The 20,968-nt window shown below is 47.8% G+C and overlaps 2 protein-coding genes across 11 annotated transcripts in view; one reads left to right on the plus strand and one right to left on the minus strand.

Moving 5' to 3' along the window:
• Positions 1 to 7,186, plus strand: part of Apepp (Aminopeptidase P) — a 29,727-nt gene extending 22,541 nt beyond the window's left edge. For all 6 annotated transcript variants that reach the window (XM_077687816.1, XM_077687817.1, XM_077687818.1 and 3 more), the window contains 7 exons: positions 104 to 253; positions 601 to 661; positions 722 to 791; positions 862 to 966; positions 1,669 to 1,740; positions 1,807 to 1,982; positions 2,585 to 7,186. In XM_077687816.1, the coding sequence (XP_077543942.1) occupies positions 104 to 253; positions 601 to 661; positions 722 to 791; positions 862 to 966; positions 1,669 to 1,740; positions 1,807 to 1,982; positions 2,585 to 2,704 (754 nt within the window). In that variant the 3' untranslated portion in view covers positions 2,705 to 7,186. The remainder of the gene's footprint in view (positions 1 to 103; positions 254 to 600; positions 662 to 721; positions 792 to 861; positions 967 to 1,668; positions 1,741 to 1,806; positions 1,983 to 2,584) is intronic.
• Positions 7,187 to 7,292: 106 nt separating this feature from the next.
• LOC144156045 (uncharacterized) overlaps positions 7,293 to 20,968 on the minus strand; it is a 54,382-nt gene continuing 40,706 nt past the window's right edge. The window contains exons 10-11 of one of the 5 annotated variants that reach the window (XM_077687823.1): positions 13,008 to 13,741; positions 7,293 to 8,252 (exon numbers count right to left, since the gene is read on the minus strand). In XM_077687823.1, coding sequence (XP_077543949.1) covers positions 13,594 to 13,741 — 148 coding nt within the window. In that variant the 3' untranslated portion in view covers positions 7,293 to 8,252; positions 13,008 to 13,593. Of the gene's footprint in view, positions 13,742 to 17,695; positions 17,810 to 20,968 lie in introns of all 5 variants that reach the window. The other 4 variants (XM_077687825.1, XM_077687826.1, XM_077687824.1 and 1 more) reach the window with 4 other exon arrangements.

Here is a 20,968-nt window from a genome sequence, read left to right on the forward strand (position 1 = left end):
GCCCTTGTCCTGGAGCTTCCTAATTCTGTGTGTGCAAGTAACTGGAAGGTCCCGAGACAGAAAGTGCGGGTGCAGTTATGGGCTACTATATCTTACTGTACAGGGAGCAAGAAGACTACGTAGGGCCAAGTTTCGAGACTATCTCGGCATCTGGCCCCAACGCTGCTATCATCCACTACCGTCCCGAGGAAGAATCTGACAGGCGGGTGACAACTGAAGAAATTTATCTCTGCGACTCAGGGGGCCAATACAGGTCAGCCAATTCCGCTTCTCTGTACGTGGGACCTTTGTGACAAGTTTACTCCCCCATCCCCCCAAAAAACTGGGTCACGAGCTATTCTCTCTCTCTCTCGCTCTCTCTCTCTCTCTCTCTCTCTCTCTCTCTCTCTCTCTCTCTCTCTCTCTCTCTCTCTCTCTCTCTCTCTCTCTCTCTCTCTCTCTCTCTGTGCGTGCGTGCGTGCGTGCGTGCGTGCGTGCACACGCGTGCACACACTGGTCACGAAGTTTCAGTGGGTTAAGACTGGCCCACACTTGTATGCTGTTGTGTGGAAGAAATGACGGCCAATTGCTCAGCACTTACACGCCTACTCTGTTGCGTAGGGATGGCACGACAGACGTGACCAGAACATGGCACTTCGGCACTCCCAGCCAGTACGAAAAGGTAAGTGCAATCGTGGCAGCCTAGGTTTTCGTCTTCTCATGGTTTTTGTTCTATTTCTAGGAGTGCTTCACCAGAGTGGTGAAAGGCAACATTGCGCTGTCGTCGGCGGTCTTCCCCCGTCTTGTGAAAGGTGTGCTCCGTTCCAGTCTCTGCTGCCTGCAGCTTTTCTCTGGGCCCTTCTGACTGTGCACTCTCTGCAGGGCAAATGCTTGACACACTGGCTCGAAGGGCTCTGTGGGAAGTGGGCCTGGACTACCTTCACGGAACTGGCCATGGGGTCGGCGCCTTTCTCAACGTCCATGAAGGTGCGTGGTGTATCAGTACTTGTGGCTAAGGCCATCTGTAGGACCCCCGTTTCTCGTTTGTTCATCCTTCAGAGGGTGAGAACTTTTTGTTTTATCAGAGCTGAGCTGTTCACAAGTTTGTCCGTTGTGTTTTCTCCTTTGCTGTCTCGCCTCCTTTTCAATTTCCAATTTTCCTTTGCTGCTGTGCCTCGTTTTCAGTTTGCAATTAACACCTGACCAACTATACAACATTGCACTGTTTTTCAAGCTTAGTGAGCTGTGTCTTTTGAATGGTGTAGCCACCCCGTGTGGAAACCGTGTGGAAACCTGTTCGCAATGAGGCGGCTGACGCCTATCTACAAACAATTATTTTCTGCCAGCTTGTACCATCAGAGGCAAAGTACATAAATGCCTGTGCATGTGAACGATGTCAGGGTAGACAAAAAAGATCTGACATTTGCCACAGCGTGTCTGATAGGCCAGGTGCGGCTGTGCTGTATTTACTCCAAAATTTGTTTGTTATGAATATCGGTTCTCTACTTCAGTAAAGCGACAACATACTTTTGTGGAAAGCTCACGTCTTCTTGTAGCGCCTTCATGCAAAGTAGGTGTGAAAGCAGTCTGTTTACACTTTTATCGCAAACGCGGTGTCGTTGGGAGAGTGAAGGAACTTGTCAGTAGCAGCACGTTCAGGACCGGACCTGCCTCTGCCTCCTTGCACAGGGCCTATGGGGATCAGCTGGATGCCGCACCCCAACGACCCCGGCCTTCAGGAAGGGATGATTCTCTCCATTGGTATGTGTGAACCCGTGGTGGGCGCCAGAGCTGTTCCAACTGCCGTGTTGCCATTACTGCTTCCAGAGCCTGGCTACTATGAGGACGGCCAGTTCGGGATCCGCATTGAAAACCTGGCCCTTGTGCGCAAGGCTGCAACAAAGTACAATTTCAAGGATAGGGGATTTCTGGCGTTTGATTCACTCACATTGGTCCCCATTCAGACGAAGATGTTGAACCCCCTGATGCTCACTGCCGAAGAGGTAAGTCGTCTGTTTCTATGGGCTTTGCTGTGGTACTTTTGGGACCATTTATAATGGAGTGGGTATTGGAAATGACTTAGCTAAATTTTTAGTTATATCAGGACTTGAGGGTCACAGAGCAACCAAGTGAAATGTAGTGATTCCTCTGCTCGAACTGCTAATTCTTTGTAACCACTCTTGATAGGGCTGGTATTCATGTAATGCTGAGAAGCACGTAGACAGGATAAATAGGTGGTTTGAGCATGGAGTCTTAACTTGGGAAGCCGCGCTCAGGTGTGCTGCCGCCGGCAATCAGTATCAGCATAGCAAGTGGGCATGCCATGCCACCTGCAGGTATTACTGTTTGCAGTGAGGTGTCTAGAAAAATAAGCTTTTGTGGTAGGAATTGTGGTTATTGACATTTTTGCAGTTACACAGCCAGTGACAGTTGTCGTGAGGCAGAGTTGCCTTCATAAAGTAGAAGTGTGGCTGCTGTGAAATGTGTGGCTCTTGAGCACCTGTGAAGCACAGGGTGTCTGTGTACAAAGAGCTGGCTTCCCAGTGGGAACCCTTTGCCGAGTCGTCAGGAGGCTGCTTCAGCGAGTGCATGGCCCGTGCTGCAGGTCGAGTGGCTGGACACGTACCACCAGGCGTGCCGTGACGTGATTGGCCGGGCACTGGAAGAGCAGGGCCGTGACCTGGCCCTCCAGTGGCTGCTGCGGGAGACCCAGCCGCTGGGCTAGAAGGGTGTCCCCCCAGCGGGTTCCCACCTCTGTGTTCGGTATTGTGCCAAAGGGGTAGTCTTCTTGGAAACAGGGTTAAGTTTTTTGCTCTCCCCCCATCCCTCATTGCGTGTGCATTTACCCTTCCCCCCCCCCCCAAACTCCGAGGTGGAGGGGCGAGCGCTGACCTGGCGTGAGTCAAGCTGGATGCCATTCCCCCACAAACTCGACCAAATGTCAAAAAGAGCAACAGCGAGGGCGTACCAGAGCTTTTGGTGTTGGTCGCGTTTCTTGGGAGCGAGGAGTGACACTCCACCGGTTGGCGCCCAGGTGGCCTCTGCCTAGTCGGGAGTCATTTGTCGAGGAGGAGGGAGGATGTGATAAACCGACGTTTTTTCGGGTTTCCTAGAAACTCTGGAGCATTGATTGTTAGTGATGTCCAGTAGGTCCCTGCTACAGGGCACCCAGGCACCACTGAGCCTGGCTCAGCATTTGCACAAGCAGCAGTCGTTTTTCTATGTCCTGGTTTTAGCATTTGTATGCACCGTGCCATTTTTGTGCTGACAAAACCCAGGGCTCGAGGGTGGGAGAGCTCCATTTGTGAGCAAGGCCAAAGAAAGAGGGAAAGAAAAAAAAAAAAGGGCTGGGCCGACCCGGCAGGAAAGAAGCCAAATGGGGCCGGTTCGATCTGCTGGGCTGCGTCCGCTGTGGCCCAGAGCAATAAAGGCCCATGCCCTGTCTCCTCAGCCGGGTGGCAAGGGCCACCCGGCCGATGCCCTTTGAAGTGAGAATGAAAGTCTCGGAACTTCCCTTGGGTTTTGTGCTGCGTAATGTTCATGCAAAGCAGTATAATACTGCCAAATGTTAGGTGGCATTGTTGACAAAGCACCGTAAAACGGAAATATTGCATTATGACACATATGCAGATAGCCCTCTTCTCTCCTTTTTTTAAAACTGCTAGGTTTGCATCAAAATGCATCCTACTGTGTATTGGGCTTATGCAGGCTGTGGGAATGTGTGGTGCATTTTTTTTTTTTTTTTTGCTTGTGCGTTTGTTTTACACAGGCCATGCTACTCAAGTGCATGCTAATGTGCATGAATCTTTCCAGCCGAGTGCATTTTGGAAAGTTGTGCATTTTACAAGCTGCAAGTACACACGTATGGTGTGTACTTCTTTTCATGCAATTACAGCAGCTGATTATGAAAATGGATGTGTGTACAGTTATGTGGTCAACTTGTGCTGCCCGTGGTTACGTTTTTAGTAGTCTCGGAACTCTTGTCAACAGCAGTGAATTGAGAATGGCATGTAAACTTAAGTGCAAAGATTTGGGCATGTTGTATTGTTAAGACAGTGTTTACTTATTTGAGCGTATTGCTAGTTTTTATTATTTGTAGATTACAGTCATAATTTTTATTTTCTGAGCGAGACATTCCACTCTGTATTGACTGAGAGGCTTGTAGTAACTTTATGTGGATAGCAGATGCTGGACCATTGTTGTAATTTTTTTTTTATTCTTATTATTCACTAGCGTGGTTTCTGGCCTGTACTTTGCAAGGTGATATGGTTTCGTCGATGATCTGCCTAGAGACAGCTTCTTGGCAAACATACCTCACTCTGGTGCAGAAAGCTGCTGCTGTGTGTCGGAACAGAGCATTTTTACGGGTCACCTTGCCAAATATCCTGCAAACTATGGGCCAAAAACTGCTGCAGGAAGGGGGGCCCGCGCATTACTACTGCACAGTTGACGAGTGCATCATTAAGAGATGTTATTTTTTATACTTGCAAGACGCTGCGTTTTCAGGCCGACAACCTGCCTGTGGTCGCTTTGGCCGCCCCGCTTGTTTCTGAACACACTACCTCTCAAACTTCTTGCAAGAGCTGCTTGTTTCACAGCCTTGGCGTTCCTTGATGTGCCGCTCTTCAGGTGGCGGGACAACTGCTTTTCCCTCCCCCACGCATGTCTTCGGCGCACTGTGGGAAGGGTTGTTGCTTGGTTTCTGGCTCTTGTCCCATACGGGTCATGGCAGTGGTGCACGAGCCTCGCGCAATCCATTGGGGGCAGCTTCAGAACAGTGACGCTGCCCCCCTGGTGTTATTTGTGTCTCCTGTGCATCCCCATCATTTACTGTCTAGCGATGTGTAGTGCCTTTTGTTTGGCAACGTTATCCTCGTGTGCAGTTCAACTGCCAGCAGGTGTGACAAAACCTTTGGAACCTCAGATTAACAACAGAGAACCTCATTTGAGCTTGGAATTGCTACCTCGTCTAAACACGGCTTTTGCCTGGTCTGCTGAACTGTGTTTAGTGATTTTTATGAGAACTACACAGGGCAATATATGGGGCCGCTATTTATGGGGCAATGTGTGTGGGAAGATGGGTGCAATTTTTGGAGAACTGCTTCTTTTGAGACATTTACAGTATGCTGGGTGACTGCAGCCCCCCCCGAGAGCTTCTTTCTGCTGCATCTACCTCCGAATAGACTGGCCGTTAACAGCACCTTCTGCTTCTGCATCTACCTCCAAACAGGCGGGCTTCTCCGCAGCGGGGCCCTGGGCCCTTTGCTGACGCACACAGATATACCTCAAGCAACATAGCTACCCTCATTCTGGCCTCGGGCAGTTGGCGGCAGTCTTTTGAAATACCTCAGGCATCGTAGCCACGTACTAGTTTGTTGTGGGCTGGCCCGTAAATGTTGTGGCACATTGGTGGTACCCCTCAGACAGCCAATAACCACTGTGTGTACGTGTTCCCCTGTGCCAATAATGGTGTGGTGTCTTGGGCGTGTGGCGCCGGGCACTTGTTAGTCTGTCAGTGTTGTTTGAGGGGGGCCTCCCCGGCGAGTGGGGCCGGCAACCGCACGCTACCTCTTCTCTCGGCCCCCTGGGGAGACGGGGGACTGCAGTCGCCCAGTGCTTGTGGTGGGGGGGTGTGTCCACGGTGTGCCCTCTGTGGTGGTGGTGTGATTTCTGCTGTGACCTTTGGAGTGTGCCCAGTGGTTGGCTGGCCGTGTCCCCAGGGGCGGGGCCAAGCATCCGCCGCCTGGGGCGCCGCTCCTCAGAACGGGGATGGGAGGAGGGGTGCTACTCCCCCTCTGCCCACCGAGCAGTCGACCATCAGTGTCTTCCAGCAGAAAAAACATGTTTCGTCTTGTTGCTGTTAGCGTGCTGTAGAGACAAGCAAATCACCCGTAACGCATATCACACAGTGGAAAAGTGTACAAGACAGGAGCAATAATTGTGTTAACATTCAATGGAAATCAGTGTTGCGTGTTTGTTTGTATATTAAGGGCAGTCAAACTGCCGTAATTGTCGTCGTAGCTGAGCAGCCCCTGCAGACTGGGAGATGCAGAGCCCCCACTTTGCCCCCGCCCCACCCCCTCCTCTTCCGCCAATCACCTGCTCCTGCAGGGGAGCCTGCCTCAGGCACTCTCCGCCCCTCCCCCTTTTTGTAGTGCGTCGGGTGGGACGCTAAAACCACACGCGACCAGCTTTTGTACCCTGCCACCGCTTCTTCTCTCTTCGCCGGCAACTGGTGGAGCCAACACCATTGAGTTTGCCTGGCTCGTCACTCTCCCACTCTGTCAGTGGGTGGCCATGTCGTAGTTTTTTGCTGTCGTCATGCTGTCGGTGTTGGGTGTGCGTTGTTGCTCCAGGTTGCCTCGGTTATTGCTTTCTGCCCCTCGAGGGGGGCTGCCCTGCTGTGGCCCCCCTCCAAATGCTGTCACTGCCCTGTGCGCTGGCACCTCTGGCTCTCTGGGTTCACTGTGCGGTGCAGCTTTGTGCCATGGCAACATCCGCACCACCGTGGGCAAAGGCATTGTGCTGCAGTTTGGCCGTGGAGGCAGCCTGTTTGCTTGCGAGGGCTGCCAAGCAGCTACTTTTTTTTTCGTTTCCCAATGCTGTTTTGGTGCGCTCAAAGTGAGGAGTGTAACGAGCTGACAACTTGTGTGCACAAAGGTCTTGCAAGCACATAAGTGGCAAAAAAAAAAAAAGAGAAAAAGAAATCATGTCAATTTGGTTTGGGGTAAACAGTGAGCTTTCAGCACACTGACCATGATAAATGTGTCAACGCATTGCCTTTTGCCACTGTAGGACTGGAAAGTGGTCAGCCAACTTGTATGGCTAGCAGTGAAGAACAGTTGCCCGTATGGACAATGCTGCTCTATGCACAGCCTCAAAATAAGCTCGATTTGGCTAGAAAAGAATAGTTCTGGTTTGTGTGAAGCTGGGTTGCTTGGACAACTCTTGCTACTTGGCTGGTCGGCATTGTGACCAACCTGTGCGGCTGCCAATTTTCTATAGGGATGAGAGAAAAAGAAACCTATGCAGAGGTGATGGGTTTTTGCACAGCCAGTGACTCAAAGTCAATATTAAAAAGAAACTAACTGGTTTTCTTTTACTGAATAAGCAATATTTGCTCCCCTAAGACGAATTGAAGTCTGTAATTTTGCTTTGTACAAATAATCAACTGCTCTATGTTGAAATAAAGGATTTTAATGATGTAGCCTGTCTGTTGTGCGGTTACTTTACTTGCCACCTGTCGGAGGGAGCACCCCCCACCCCCTTTTCACTTGGCCCCAGCTACTGTATAAAAACATCACACAAAGGTATGAAAAATTTGAATATAAGTAAACTTTATTGTAGATAAAAACTAGAACAGCACCAGTTTTTCTGGTGAAACAGTGTGGCACAATGCACTACAGCATCCAAGCCTGGTGTAGAGCAAAGACTTGCCTGTTATCACCGACAATTCAGGATACACTTGGAATGAAGGTGAACGTGCACTCTTCGTGGCTGACGTTCTGAAGAGCTTCGAAAGCGGGCATCGACATTCACTTTTTAGGAACAGGCACTCGGTGTAATTGCATATTGAAAGGAAGAAGAGCAACCTGCTAGGACTAGCTAGAATGCATAACCGCTTGCAAATGATGCAGAAACAAGCACCTAACTATTTCTGCAGAGCTTACACTTTGGGAAGAAACAAGCACCTAACTATTTCTGCAGTGCTTACACTTTGGGAATGGGAATTTAGCTTAATGGATCGAAAGTCTAAACATGCTGTAAAGAGGCCATTTTGTATACAAGTGAATGAGGTTAGCAGTGCAAAGCTAGTGATGCTATGACTGCTCTAGGCAATGGGTTTTTAACTTGCCTCCTCAAAGCAACTGCATTTATTTGCAATAGACTTGGCACTTGAAACTGCAATAGCAGACCTAACAAGTGGATTACAGCAGGCGATACAAGTGCAACAAGGTTTGAATGTAATAGTTATGGCACATGGAAATCTCTTGAGAGTGCTGGTGGCAACTATGGCACAAAAACAAGTGCTTGGGCTCTAGGTAGCCCTGCTATGCGGTGCAACTCGCACAGAACTGCATACAATCTGTGCCATGCACTTTGGCGACGATCACTACACGTATCTACATTCCAGCAAAATTTCTCAAAGTGGTTTCTGCCGTTCTTCGCTGCTGCTTGATTGTCAAACAAGTGGACAAATGGTACGCCTTCATTGGTAGTCTCTCAGTCTTGGTGGCCCGCGAGTTGATGATTCAAGTATGTCGTTCCGTTTTCTAGGCAGAGAAAAAATAAAGCACGAAATTAGCAGGCTGTAACCATAAGGTCACGACAGTCCCTACGCGAAAGCTTGAAAGCGTTGCCAAGATTTTGTGGAGCACCTGGAGCTGAAACATGTTGACACTTGAGGGTGTCCATAAAAAAAAAAAGTGCAAACGGGTGCTCTGCAGTACTTTACGACTGCTACCTCACTAATTTCTCACAAATTAGTCGCGGCTAAACAGCTAAATTTCATACACCAAAATTTCATAAATTTCAGGCTGTGCGCAATGCACATCCACGAACGCCAAGTACCTTCAACATCCACAACACTGCAGCAGGAAGACACAGTATAGCATCCTCAATAAACGCGCACTGGGGTTGCACGGTGCACAGTGCACAGGCACAGTGCACAGGCACGGTGCACAGTGCCCCACGAAGGTGCACACCAGCCAGAAGCGTTGATCGAGGACAAACAGCGGTTCTACGCGAGCGCCATCTCTTGGGCTATGAGAGCCACTCATCAAAGCATTGACAAGTTCTTACACAACAGCTCAATATAACACAGCACTGTGCTGCTTCAAACTGATATTTTTTGAAAGCCACCACACAACCTATATCCGTCGTACAAGCGTGACAACATACTCCTAAACAGCCACCTCGTCTTCTGAGAGCCACAAAAACACGAGTGCCTGCAGTCAGCCTGCACCTCAGCAATGGCAAAATATGTAGGCCCTTCACGGTATAGGCACTCCACACTCGAACAACACAATGACTATATCCCTACAGCCTTTGCAGTAAGAGAAATTCCTACATCGCACATAATGTTTGTGTGCTCATATGCAATCACTGGCCGTTATTAGCGCCCAATCTGAGCCCGCCGAGTCGCTGTCATAAGCGACCCATTCTTGTCAGTAACAATACACTGCCGTTTCCACCTTCACAAGTGCATTGACTCTCCATCGCTGCAGCAGACGGCGGAGGAAGCCGCTTCCGTGGCTTCGTCCGCGATGCGTTTTGGGATTGAACCCCTGCGCTCCGTCAGACTCTCTCAGTGCGCGACGGGGCAGCCGAAAATTGCCCCGCGAAAGTGCGCCCCGGTTTATCGAGAAAGATGGTGCGCACCAGTGCGATTTATACAGGATGATAAGGTGCACTGGTGCGCCTCAGTGTGCACCAGTGCAGTTTATCGAGGATGCTAATAAAGGGGCCATGCAGACAAAATACAAGTTTGTTTTATTCAAAAGATTTTGCGCTTGTCTGGCAGCAAACGATGCTTTATTCACTGAGAAATTCAACATTTTGAGCCAAAATTTCAATTATCTTGCTAAATCGCGTTTTCATGACGCTGACAACGCCGTATCCAGAGCAGGGCCTTAAAACTAAAGATAGCCTGCCGACCACGCCTGCTACCATCTCAGAGACGTCCGTTTGGTTATCTTGTTTATCACCCACCTTCATAAATGGCGCTGCAATACTGCTGAAGTGCCAGCGTTCGCACTTAGCTTCTGGCCTGACTTCTATACTTGCCCACGGCCGGGTTAGAGCGGCGGCGCGTGCTGTGTTGATATGGCCTTCGCAGCGGTGGCGAGAACAATGCAGACCCGTCCCGACGTGAAGTTCCGCCGCTCTCCACGTGGGGGCTGTGGGAGCCTACCCTTGCCTGGTCCTTGCGCGCTTGCATTTGAAGGCTGTTGTAAGCGCGCGGGGGCTTTTTCCGCAGCGTTCGTGCTCATGTGATTTATCAGCAACCATATTGAAGCATAATTTCGTAGCTCCGTTATATTATTGCGGTGAAACCTGCATGCTGGACGCCGGACTTCGACGAAATTTTTGTCAGGGCCAGACAACGCCGGACAACGAACGATATTGACCACTTATTCGCCATCAGGGGCGAATTTGTGGGTGCGCCCTAGAAAGGTGGGGGTTTTTTTTGCAGGGATTACGATGATATTCCACTAGACGATAATACGAATATTAATATTAATAACAATATTTTATCATTCAATCGTGTTTTCATACGCTCCCTGGGATTGCCGATAGGCCTTCCTGGCTGCCACTGAAAAATGGTCAATACTTACTATTATTGTAACTATTATGCGCATTATTGTATTGTTATAATGTAATAAATAGGGCTGGGTGTCGATTAAAATTTTAATTCGATTGGTCGAACAATCTATTACTTAACCAATTAGTCGGACGTATTCATTTAAAAATGGCTTAGAAAGAGACCATTTTCAATTGTTGTTTCTATTGGATTGTCGATGCTACTGTATACAGGTCATTTTATCCGACCAATGGTAACTCGTCCATGCAGTTGCGGAGGCCAAGAAATTTGTTGACAATTCGATCCGACAGCAGGGAGTTTCTTTTATTGTTGACAGTCATCCCGGCTGTGCTGATCAGCACAGCACGCGAGCGTTTGTTCAACACACGCTCGCATGAGGACAGGAAGTAAATGGGATTAAAAATGGCGTTGAGGTCAGAGGGACGCGCAGCAGCCTTTTTTACAATGGGTGCTAGTTCCAGAAAGGAGGGACTTCTGCACATGGCACCCTTCCAAGGGATCCAGATCGTCATTGGCGCTTGGCTCGCCTTGACTTCAACTGATTTAAAAAAATTATAGCGACTAGAACATTCATCCAATAATCGGAAGGTTCATCGACCAATCGCCCACCTCTAGTAATAAAAAAGCCTTTACTACTACTTATAATGTACAAAAGTACGCAGTAGCAACATTCGGGGACATGAATTCGAAAACTAAGAGTTAACGTGCGTAGCCACTGCTTCTGCCCGTCAAACGAGCAGGGCAAAGTTATGTAAGGTATTCGCAATTCACTATAGCACGTATACAACAAATTAGACACATGAATAATCAAATGGCTCTTGTACCAAACGATCATAGTTAGATACAACCTATCAAATTCATGCAATTTTCATGTGTTGCTGCCAGTTGCTGGACCTGAATTGGTGGTCAGAATTAACACACTTGACAGAGCATAGCTTCAAGCAGTTGGTGCTACATGGTACCAGAAATGCCTCCACGCCAGAGGGTGACGATGCACCCGCCTCTTTGTGCATCCCCAAGGCTATGCCTACGGCTTTAACATAGTTCCTATCACGGAAATCTTTTTGTTTTGTCACTTTCGTTTGGGTTCCTGAACACGCAAGGTCATTTTCTCACTTCAGAGAGCGAGGGAAATTGTCAAGCCCACCCCCCTTCTAATCAGGTACATTTAGAGAAGATGAAAGAATTTTCTGACGCTACAGTGCTGCTTACGTTCAGACATGACGGCAGCAGAAGAGGTAGCCATCGCCTTGGTTCTCACCCAACCAGGGGTTGAGTGAGAGTACAAAAGTAAATAAAACAAAACAAGCGAAAGAAAATTTGATTGTTGCATTGAGGTGGATGTCAAATTTTCCTTCCCAGAAACTTACTCCGCTTTGGGGTTTTCCCCTAAATCTGGCCAATTAAAATAAAACGAGACAACAGGAAAAACCAAAGCTACTAATATATAGGAATACTTCCATGCTCTGTCTTATTTTCCAATTATTTGATTAATTTCTTTAGAGAAATTGCAAACATACATCGAAGCCGCGTGTGGCTGGTGCGTAGCGTGCGACACAAAAATGATACCGGAAGTCATTATTTGTGGATGTGCATGGAGTTGTCTTCGCCGGTTGCTTCCTACCCCGTCCCCCTTCCCCCTATTTTGTGTAAGTCCGTACCCAGGATTGTAGCGAAAAAAAGAAAAAAAAAAAAAAAAAAAAAAAAGAAAGAAAGAAAGAAAATAAGAGCAGCAGCGGTGCATAGCTCTCCCGCGAAGTGGGAGATGCACGCATCAGCAGAGTGGGCTCGCAGCGCCGGCTCCTTGCAGCGGCCACAGGCAGGAACTAGGCCCCTTGCGAAGGCTGTACCAATGCACGCACGCCGCCGCTCTAGTCCGGGTGTGACCTGCCGTATGGTTCATACTAACCATTTCCTAAAACATAAGCTACGACTTGACAAACATGGTCATGTAAGTGACTGTTTCGCTTATGTCAGTTGGTCAGTGTTGTGTCAGACAAGTCCAATGTGTCTGACGGCTGTGTTAGGCAGTGTCAGCCGGCAAAGTGCCATACTAACTGCTCCAGTGTTTATGTGTTCGTAACTTTAATTGTCCACCCCACAATTCTTACTGCTATAAAAACAATGTGCCCTAAATTTAAGGACAAATAGCTCGTTCGACAAGCTTATAAGCCATGCCTAATTTGCGTTTGCTTTTGCTGGCCTCATCCAATCACACAGCCGGGCATATGACATCATAGGTTTTGTTGCAGGAAATGAGCTAGTGGATCGCATGGGCATTCCCTTCTTTCCTAATTAGAGGGTGACCGATAAATACTGTAACACGAATAGCTCTTAAATGAATGAACGAAACCATAGACCATAGCTCTTTAATGAATGAACGAAACAAGGCGTGCTTCGTTCTATTCGTAAGGCCAATCAATTATATTCAAGAACTCAATTTCCTGTTTCAAAATGTCCACCCTGTGCTTTTATACAGGCATGAACACGCTTTCAGAAGTTCTTCAAAATGGATGTGATGTCTTCTGGAGTTAATTCCTCCCATGCCTTTTCTAGATTGACTCAATTGACTTGTGCTTGAAAGAGCATGCCTTTTGCTCCAGGATCCCCCAAACAGAAAAGTCCATAGGGTTGAGATCAGGCAAATTCGACGGCCAAATATCCTTCCCCCAGAAACCGGGAAGGTTCGCCTCACACCACTCACGAGTCGTCTACGCTCCATGGGCAGGGGCCCAGTCCTGCCGAAGCCACTAGTCCATGTTTTTTGTATGTCTTTCAGCCCATGGAATGATGGCGACCTCCAGGATCAGCTCGTGGTAGACCTTGGCATTGGGTTTTGTCCCTTTCAGCACAAAAACAAGCTTGGTTTTTCCAAGTCCTGAAATTCCGGCCCAGACCATGATGCTTTTGGGGAAATGGGTTTTTCCACTCTCACAGTTTGCGAAGAACCCTTAGGCAAGAGTTCTCGGTTTTTCTGAAAATTGAAAACCGGTTTGATGGTGAAAATCTTCTCATCCGTGAAGAGAATCCGGTTGAGGGCTTCACTGCGGCTCAGCTGCTTCATCCAGCGGCATTTTTCTAGTCGGGGCCTTCATTTTACCCGTGAGCATTTGGGCTTTCGCTGGTTTGCACACCGTGACCTTCAGTAAATGCATTGCTGAATTGCTTACTCCGTGTTCTCTCGCGAGTTTCTTCATGCTTCTCAGTGGATTTCTCCTGATCTTCTTACTCACGGCCAATTTCAGCTCCCTGGTTCTTGCGTTCGAGGCCTCCCACTTCAATGCTGGTCATTATAACCCCGTGTCTCTTGAAACCGTTTGAGGACGCGATGCACTTGAACACGATGCAATTTCAGCATCTTCGCAATGTTCGGAACCGTCATCCCCTGCTTGTGCCGTGCGACGATTGTGTAGCGCAATTCTTCGGAGACCATTTTTCCTAAAAAACAGGGCACCAAGAAAACAAAAATACGCAGTTATATATCAAATATAGAGCAAGGAACCGAAATTGAATAATGTTAGGGAAAGAAATTGCAAACAATATCAAATAAAATAAGATTTAAGATGCGTTACAGTATTTTTCGGTCACCCTGTATAGTATAGCTTATTTGAGCGAAGTTTACGTTAAAAGTGGTGTCAGTATGATTCTAACGAGGCAATCTGTCGAATGAACCAAACTTGTGTTTTGTCTGCATGGCCCCTTTATTAGCATCTTTGATATCTTTGATAAACCTCACCAGTGCGCACTGGGGCGCACCAGTGCGCCTTTTTATCTTCGATAAACCGCACCAGTGTGCACTATCTGTCCGGTGCGCACCGTCGTGAGGCAATTTTCGGCTGCCCCGTTGTGCACCGAGAGTTGACGGAGTGCAGGGGTGCAATCCGGAGATGCTCACAAACGACGCCGAGGAAGCGGCTTTTTCCGCCATCTGCTGCAGCGACGGCGCGTCGATGCACTCGTGTGAAGGCAAAACGGCTGTATATTGTTGCTGACAAGGATGACTTGCTTGCGTATTCATCAGAAGGCGATGCAACGAACTCAGAACTGGCACTAATAAGGGCCAGAGGTTGCACATGAGCCCACAAATGTTGTGTGCCATGTAGGAATTTCGCTTACTGCAAAGAAGCTAGACTGCATGGCCAGCCAGTAGGAGTAAGTATTGGAGTGTTTCATTTGTTTTGTTTAAATGAGGTGTCACGCACAGTGACTGGAGTTTCTGGACCATGAAGGTGTGTGTTTCTAGTACTTTTTTTTTTTGGCATTTGCTTGTATTTGTAGACAAAAAATTGGATAACTTTCTAACATTACATATTTTGCTGTAGCGGAGTGAAAGGCCGTGGCTGCAGGCACTCACGTTCTTGTGGCTCTCAGAAGACGAGGTGGCTGTTTAGTCGGAGTACGTTGTCATGCATGTGTGAGGGATATAAGTTGTGTGGCGGCTTTTAACAAATATGAGTTTTTAGCAGCGCTGCCTCATATTGGGCTGCTTTATTGGAACTTGTCAACGCTTTGATGAGTGGCTCTCATAGCCCAAGAGATGATGCTAGTGTAGAACCACTTAGTTTGTCCTCGATCAACGCTCCGTGCCGGTACGCACCGTCGTAGGGCACTGCGCACTGCGCCAGTTTTGGGGGCAACCCCAGTGCGTATTTATCAAGGATGCTATAAGTATGTCCTCAAGTATGACATTCGAAACCTCATTATTTAGGGCAGTGGTTTTTATATGGGGCCCACGATGGCATTTTGGAGGGTCTGTGAACTGTCATATAGTGCGAATCTCCTTTTTCTGTGCTCTTTTGTTTTCTGTTGTACCCCAGCAGCTATGAAAAAAATAAGACTGTCACACTTGCGTTGTCAATTTCGCGAAATGATGAGCAAAAAGGCACCAAAGGTAGCCATTTTTTATCTCTATGCTCTAGCATTCCCAGTGCTGCAGTGGGAAGGCTAGTACGCCAGGGGAAGGGGCAGCAGCAGTGGCAGGAAAAAGTTGGGCTCAAGGAGCTCATGTGTTTGACATTAAAAAATACCTGCAGCGGAGAACTTAAACGCCACCACTGAAAGTGTTGTCTGTAAACAGATTTGTTATGCTTCCTGTATTTGAATTCACTTTGTGTGCTTTTGCCATTAAAGGCATCACTCATCTTGATCAAGACCTCAGCCGAACATCGCCAGAAATTTGCCATGTCGCCATTCATAATTTTAGGTCGCCATGGGCCTCTCAAATTCGCCAATTTGGCGACAAGTAGCCACCAGTGGCAACACAGGTCACAAAATATGCGGTCACATGATTCTTTGTACAGGGGAGATGAAAAGAAATGCGAACAACGGAGCGCACAGCCTCCGACACATGCTGCACCATCTGGCTGCAAAGTCATTTAACTGCACGCATGCACACTTCTTCGAGAGTGTTTTATAGTGTGGCCTCACCGGCCATTTATTTTGAGGCGCCTTTTTACGCTGCGTCGCCACTGAGCGGGATGATCGTTGAAGGGCACTATGCTCGCTGCAATCAGCCTGCCGCGCGCTTGGCTCCCGAATGTAGTAGATAACAGGATGCTCAGTGGCGACAGAGCGTAAAAAAGACACCTCAAAATGAATTCCTGGCGTCGCTTCTTTATCAAGCATTTCCTCCAACAGTAGGCCACACTCTCAAACGCTCTGAAAGAACTACGCATGCGCGCAGTTTACTGACAGTGCAGCCAGACAGTCTGGCATGCGTCGGAGGCTGTGTGCTCTGTTGTTCAAATTTCTTTTAATCCCCGCTGCTCAGCAAACATCATTAGTTAAGTTGGCATTTTCGTACGATGCTCAACCTTTGCAAAAGCCACACACACACCCAAATGCATACATGCAAGGTGTGTGTAATACAAGAGTGCAAGTGATGAAATTTGAGGCCAAAAAATTGAATGGTCCGGCATCGACGACTATATCCTCCCCTGTGGGATGCAGGCGCCGATTCCTAGCACGTTCATATCCTCCACCACTTTTTTTTAATACTATATATATGGTTCAAGAACCACTGTTGTAGGGACGTATCTCTCGTTTCTAGCCTGCTCGTGCATGCGAAAAAGCCACACCACGAAAGGAAAAGACCAGGGGCTGAATTTCGAGTTGTGTCGTTTCAAAAACGCCCATTTCGCGTTGTTTCAATCGTGACGCTGTTGCACTTACGAGGCCTCTGACCAATGACATGCACAGAAACCTTGCTAGTGCTACAACACATCCGTGCCATCTTCCCTCAGCCAATCAGGGCTTGCCTGAAATGGACATTTTTGGCATGAAATGGACAAAACTGAGAATTCTGCGCCACAGACCATCGCACTGAAAGTGAAGCATGTGACCTGTAGCCAAGGGCTTATTGACAGCGTAAAGCGTACAATGTGGAGAAGGCTGGAACATATTCCTTTATACACCATTTCCATTTCTAGACGTGAGTGCCACCATTTGCTTTTTCTGACCAGACAGCAGCGCTGTCTATGAAGCGAACGCCACAACCGCCATGCTGGGCTGTTAAAAAGACCCCTGCAACGCTTTTCTTCCAGGTACTTTTCGGGCTTTATGTCTGTTCTTCGTGTCACGCAGAGATAGACGCAAAAGGAATTATCAAGATCCGTGCAGAAATTAAAGAGTTATTCAAAGAAATTCTACGATCTCTCTCAAAAACCAGGGGACTGCTGCTCGCTTTCCGTTCTTCCCAATGACATCGCATCGTGGGACCAATGAGGGCAGCGAAAAATGCTGTGTTATTTAAGTTTTAAGCCCACGGTTGTCTGACCTAGGAAGCTCCTTTCCGTGCTTCTTAATGGTGTCGTTCGGTTGCACCGCAATGATGATGATAATGATGATGATGATTAACGGCCTCTCCTTTGAATCGGGGCGACGGCGTGCACCATCTTGCGTACGCTAGGCATTTAATTAAATTTAGTTAACCTACATCTATTTCTCTCTAATTCTGCCCTGCCGCCATCTCTGGCTGTGATGACACTTTATCCACTTCTTCCCTGCTTTTTTTCCACCAATACTCTAGCCGCTGTTTAGTAATGTCTACAGCTGACCAGTTAATGCTGCCATCAACTGTGAAGTCCAGTGCCTCAGGAAGTAGGACTTTCCCCCCAATTCTAGCTGGCTGAATCTTTTGGCATTCTATTACTATGTGGTCGATTGTTTTTTTATCCCTGCCACATCCCTCGCGTCTCATCCTGGGGAGAATATTTGCTCGCAAGTTCCAGTTCTCAAGCAGCCAGCCCGGGCCTCAAAGAGCAATGCACTACCTTTATTGTTGTCATAAAAGTCGCTGCATAGGTGTGTGTTTCTAGGCTCATTTTTCTGAACTCTACCACACTCTCCAAGCTATTTTTGGTTAACAGGGCGGCTGTTCATAACAAGACTTACCTTGATGTTATGCCTCGAGTGATTCAATGAGTGACGTGTGTGCGCTGCTTTGCTACTGAGGCTTGATGTGAACTCCATTTGTGGATTCACACAGTGGCGAGAAGGTCGCATATCCTGGTTTACAAAAAAGAACTTGTGAGATGAAATGCTCACACACAGATACACAAAAGAGCCTCCGCGGGATCAAACTACTGACCTTCAAAACAAGAGTCTGGTGTGTCAACTACGCGGCCATTCCAGTAATGTGGCTAGGTGCAAAAATTTGGCATACAATGCCTGGGCGTCAGCGAATATATATCTCCGAGTATATTTAGCAGTTTTCTAGAAATTCTGGCACTGATAACGTTTGTTTATCACGAACCGATTTTGCAGCTTAGCCCCATCATGCTAATAGTACTATGAAAAATGGACGCCATCCTGCCCTGCGAAAGTGGATGCCCAGCGCAGCTGTTGTAAACCACTACACATGCTGATGGGAGAGGATATGAGATGTTCCTCGCCGTCTTGGCGGGCTTGTCGCTTGCACTTGGCTTCTCTGGTGGAAAATGCTGGGTTCTGACGCTGCCTTGGCCGAGAATTGCTGGTTCCTTCCTAGCCTGATTCATGCGCTAGCCATCGAATGACGTCAACTCCCTCCCCTTTCGAAAGCAGCTGCAAACCTTATCTTTACCAGAACACATGGGGTTTTCGATGCTTGTTTTGTGGTGTTTTTTATTATTTACACGAATACTGAGATCTATGCTGCACTCCTGATTAGCCTCACGAGTCTTGGGCGAGAACTGCTGGGTCCTGCATGGGTTTTTTCTTTAAGACATGAAATTTTCCCACCACCAAGCGGCTAACAGCTTTGCTGTAAAAATTTAGCCACAGCTCCCTCGTTTAACTCACACAGCTGTTGCACAGTCGCGATCTCCCCCGACGCAGGCCAAGCTAGTCAAGAAAGGAATGCGCCGCTAGAATTACAGTGGTCTTTGGTAGCAGTTTTCCAACAAAACAGCTTGGTTGAATTTGTTTCGTGGCAGTTGATTGCAGCTGGAGAAAAAAGGTGGATTGAAAAGGCAATGGACTGAAAACCCCGAAGTATCAGTCCACTTTTCTATGCTCACTCACTACACCACTTTTGGTGTCGCCGCTGATATCTGCAAAGGATAGACATCGTCATATGGAATGCAGACGGACGATTTGGCGTGCATTTTAGCAAAGCGCGCAGACGCCGGGCGATGCTGAGAGTGGTTCATTCACCACACAGCAGGGAGGATTGAAAAGCACGGCTTGAAAATACTTGAAAGGGCACACAAGCGCTCGAAGCAGGCAGTAGTGCCTGCCGTTTGTTACTAGTATCTGCAGTTATGTTTTTATGCTTTCTTTAAGAAAAAAATACGACCTAAATCATTATTTAGGCTCGTTTGGACGATACAAGGTGTCTTCGATTTGGCTGCACTTGCTGAACTCATTCAGTTAGTGCAGCACTCGCCTCTGATTTTGAGTGCAGCGGGCGGCGCCTGCCCTTTTCTCTTTGATATACCACTGGTGAAGGGAGTGCAGGATGAGTTCATGGCTTTCCCTGCATTTCACTGAGAGGAGGTGCAGAAGCAGACCAAAAAAGTGCAGGACCGCTTCTGCAGTGGTGGCACCTGCGCTGAACTAATTGGAAACTAATCTAGAAAGCGCAGGAATAATCGAAGAGGCCTACAATGACATATACAAAATACTGCAAGCTCAGCCAATTGCAGGGTGTGCAGGACCACCGCGTTGCTTCATCATATCTGGAGGCTTCAGGCGTGATGTAGGCACTGCCGCATTTGCTTGCCGCGTTGCTTCGTCATATCTGGAGGCTTCAGGCGTGATGTAGGCACTGCCGTATTTGCTTGCATTTGTAGACGTAAAAATTGGATAACTTTCTCATTTCCGCAGCGATCCTGATCACTCTTTTTGCGTCCGTATACAAACTACACAAAGAACAGACATGGGGCCCAAAAAGTACCTGTAAGAAAAGTGTTGCAAGGGTCCTCTTCCCGTGCCTCTGATCGGTTTCTGTGCATTACCCAACGAACAGTAGTGGTTTGTCATTGCAGTGCTTGTTTGTGTGTTCTGCTTTGTTTTTATCACCATGCTGATGAACACAACTGTGGATTTTAGGTCCTAATTTGCTGCTAGCATGAGCGATGGTGACCTTGTCTGTCGCGAGCTGCAGTAGCAGTGGTGGTGGTGCCGCTGGCACTCCGTAGTTCTGCGATGCAAACACTACCGGTATGGTGTCGGCTGGCATAAAATCAATATCGGGAAGTAAATACTTTTCAACGCTGCCTTGCTTGTGATGTTCCCTAATTAGGCATGTCTACAAAAGCGGATACTGCAAATGCAGAGCAAGCGCTGCGTGTATGTCTCACTGACCCGCACTCGCGATGGACTCTCGACGAAGAGATTACCACGATTACCATGCTGCTGACATCGCAATACAATATAATCCTCCTCATCATTATCAACAGACTATTTAGGTCCACTGCAGGATGAAGGCCTCTCCCACTGACCTCCACCCGCCTCTGTCCTGCACTGCCGGAGTCCATTCTTTGCCTCCGAACTTTCTTATTTCATCTGTCCATCGAGTTATTGGCCTTCTCTTCCCTCCAGTTCCGTCCCTCTGTGTCCACTCTGTTGCCCTCATTGTCAGTGCATCGTACCACATGGCCAGCCCAAGTCCATTACATTTTCTTAATTTGAACTATGATATCCTCTATCCAGGTGAGCTCCCTAACCCAGGTTGCTCGTTTCCTGTCCCTAAGCGTTACTCCTATCATCATTCGCTCCATGGCACATTGGGCGGATCTAAGTTTGCTTTCTAGTTGTTTGGTAAGGTGCCAAGTTTCTGCTCCACATGTCATCACTGGCAAGATGCATTGATTGAATACCTTAATTCTTTTGGACAGAGGTAGCTTACTTTTCATTAGTTGCGAGTGCTTGCCGAGTGCACCCCAACACATTCCTATTCTGCACCAGATTTCTTTTTCATGGTTGGGATCATTCATATTTATCTTCAGCCCCACAGCGAAGCTCTCCGATTGTAGTTCCGCAATCACTTTTTGGAGTTGTTCTGCAGATTCACTGAGAAAGACTATGTCGTCTGAAAACCTCAAAAGGCTCAAGTATTCCCTGTATAACCGTAAACCTAAGTTCTCCCAGTCAAGCTTCCTGAATACACTCTCCAGACATGCTGTGAACAATTTTGGCGAGATGATCCTACTGAACCAGATTTATGACGATTGGTGATGAGTA

Source organism: Haemaphysalis longicornis, unplaced genomic scaffold (genome assembly GCF_048455015.1).
Source record: "Haemaphysalis longicornis isolate Haplotype H1 unplaced genomic scaffold, Haemaphysalis longicornis Haplotype H1 scaffold_1, whole genome shotgun sequence".
Classification (NCBI taxonomy): Eukaryota; Metazoa; Arthropoda; class Arachnida; order Ixodida; family Ixodidae; genus Haemaphysalis; species Haemaphysalis longicornis.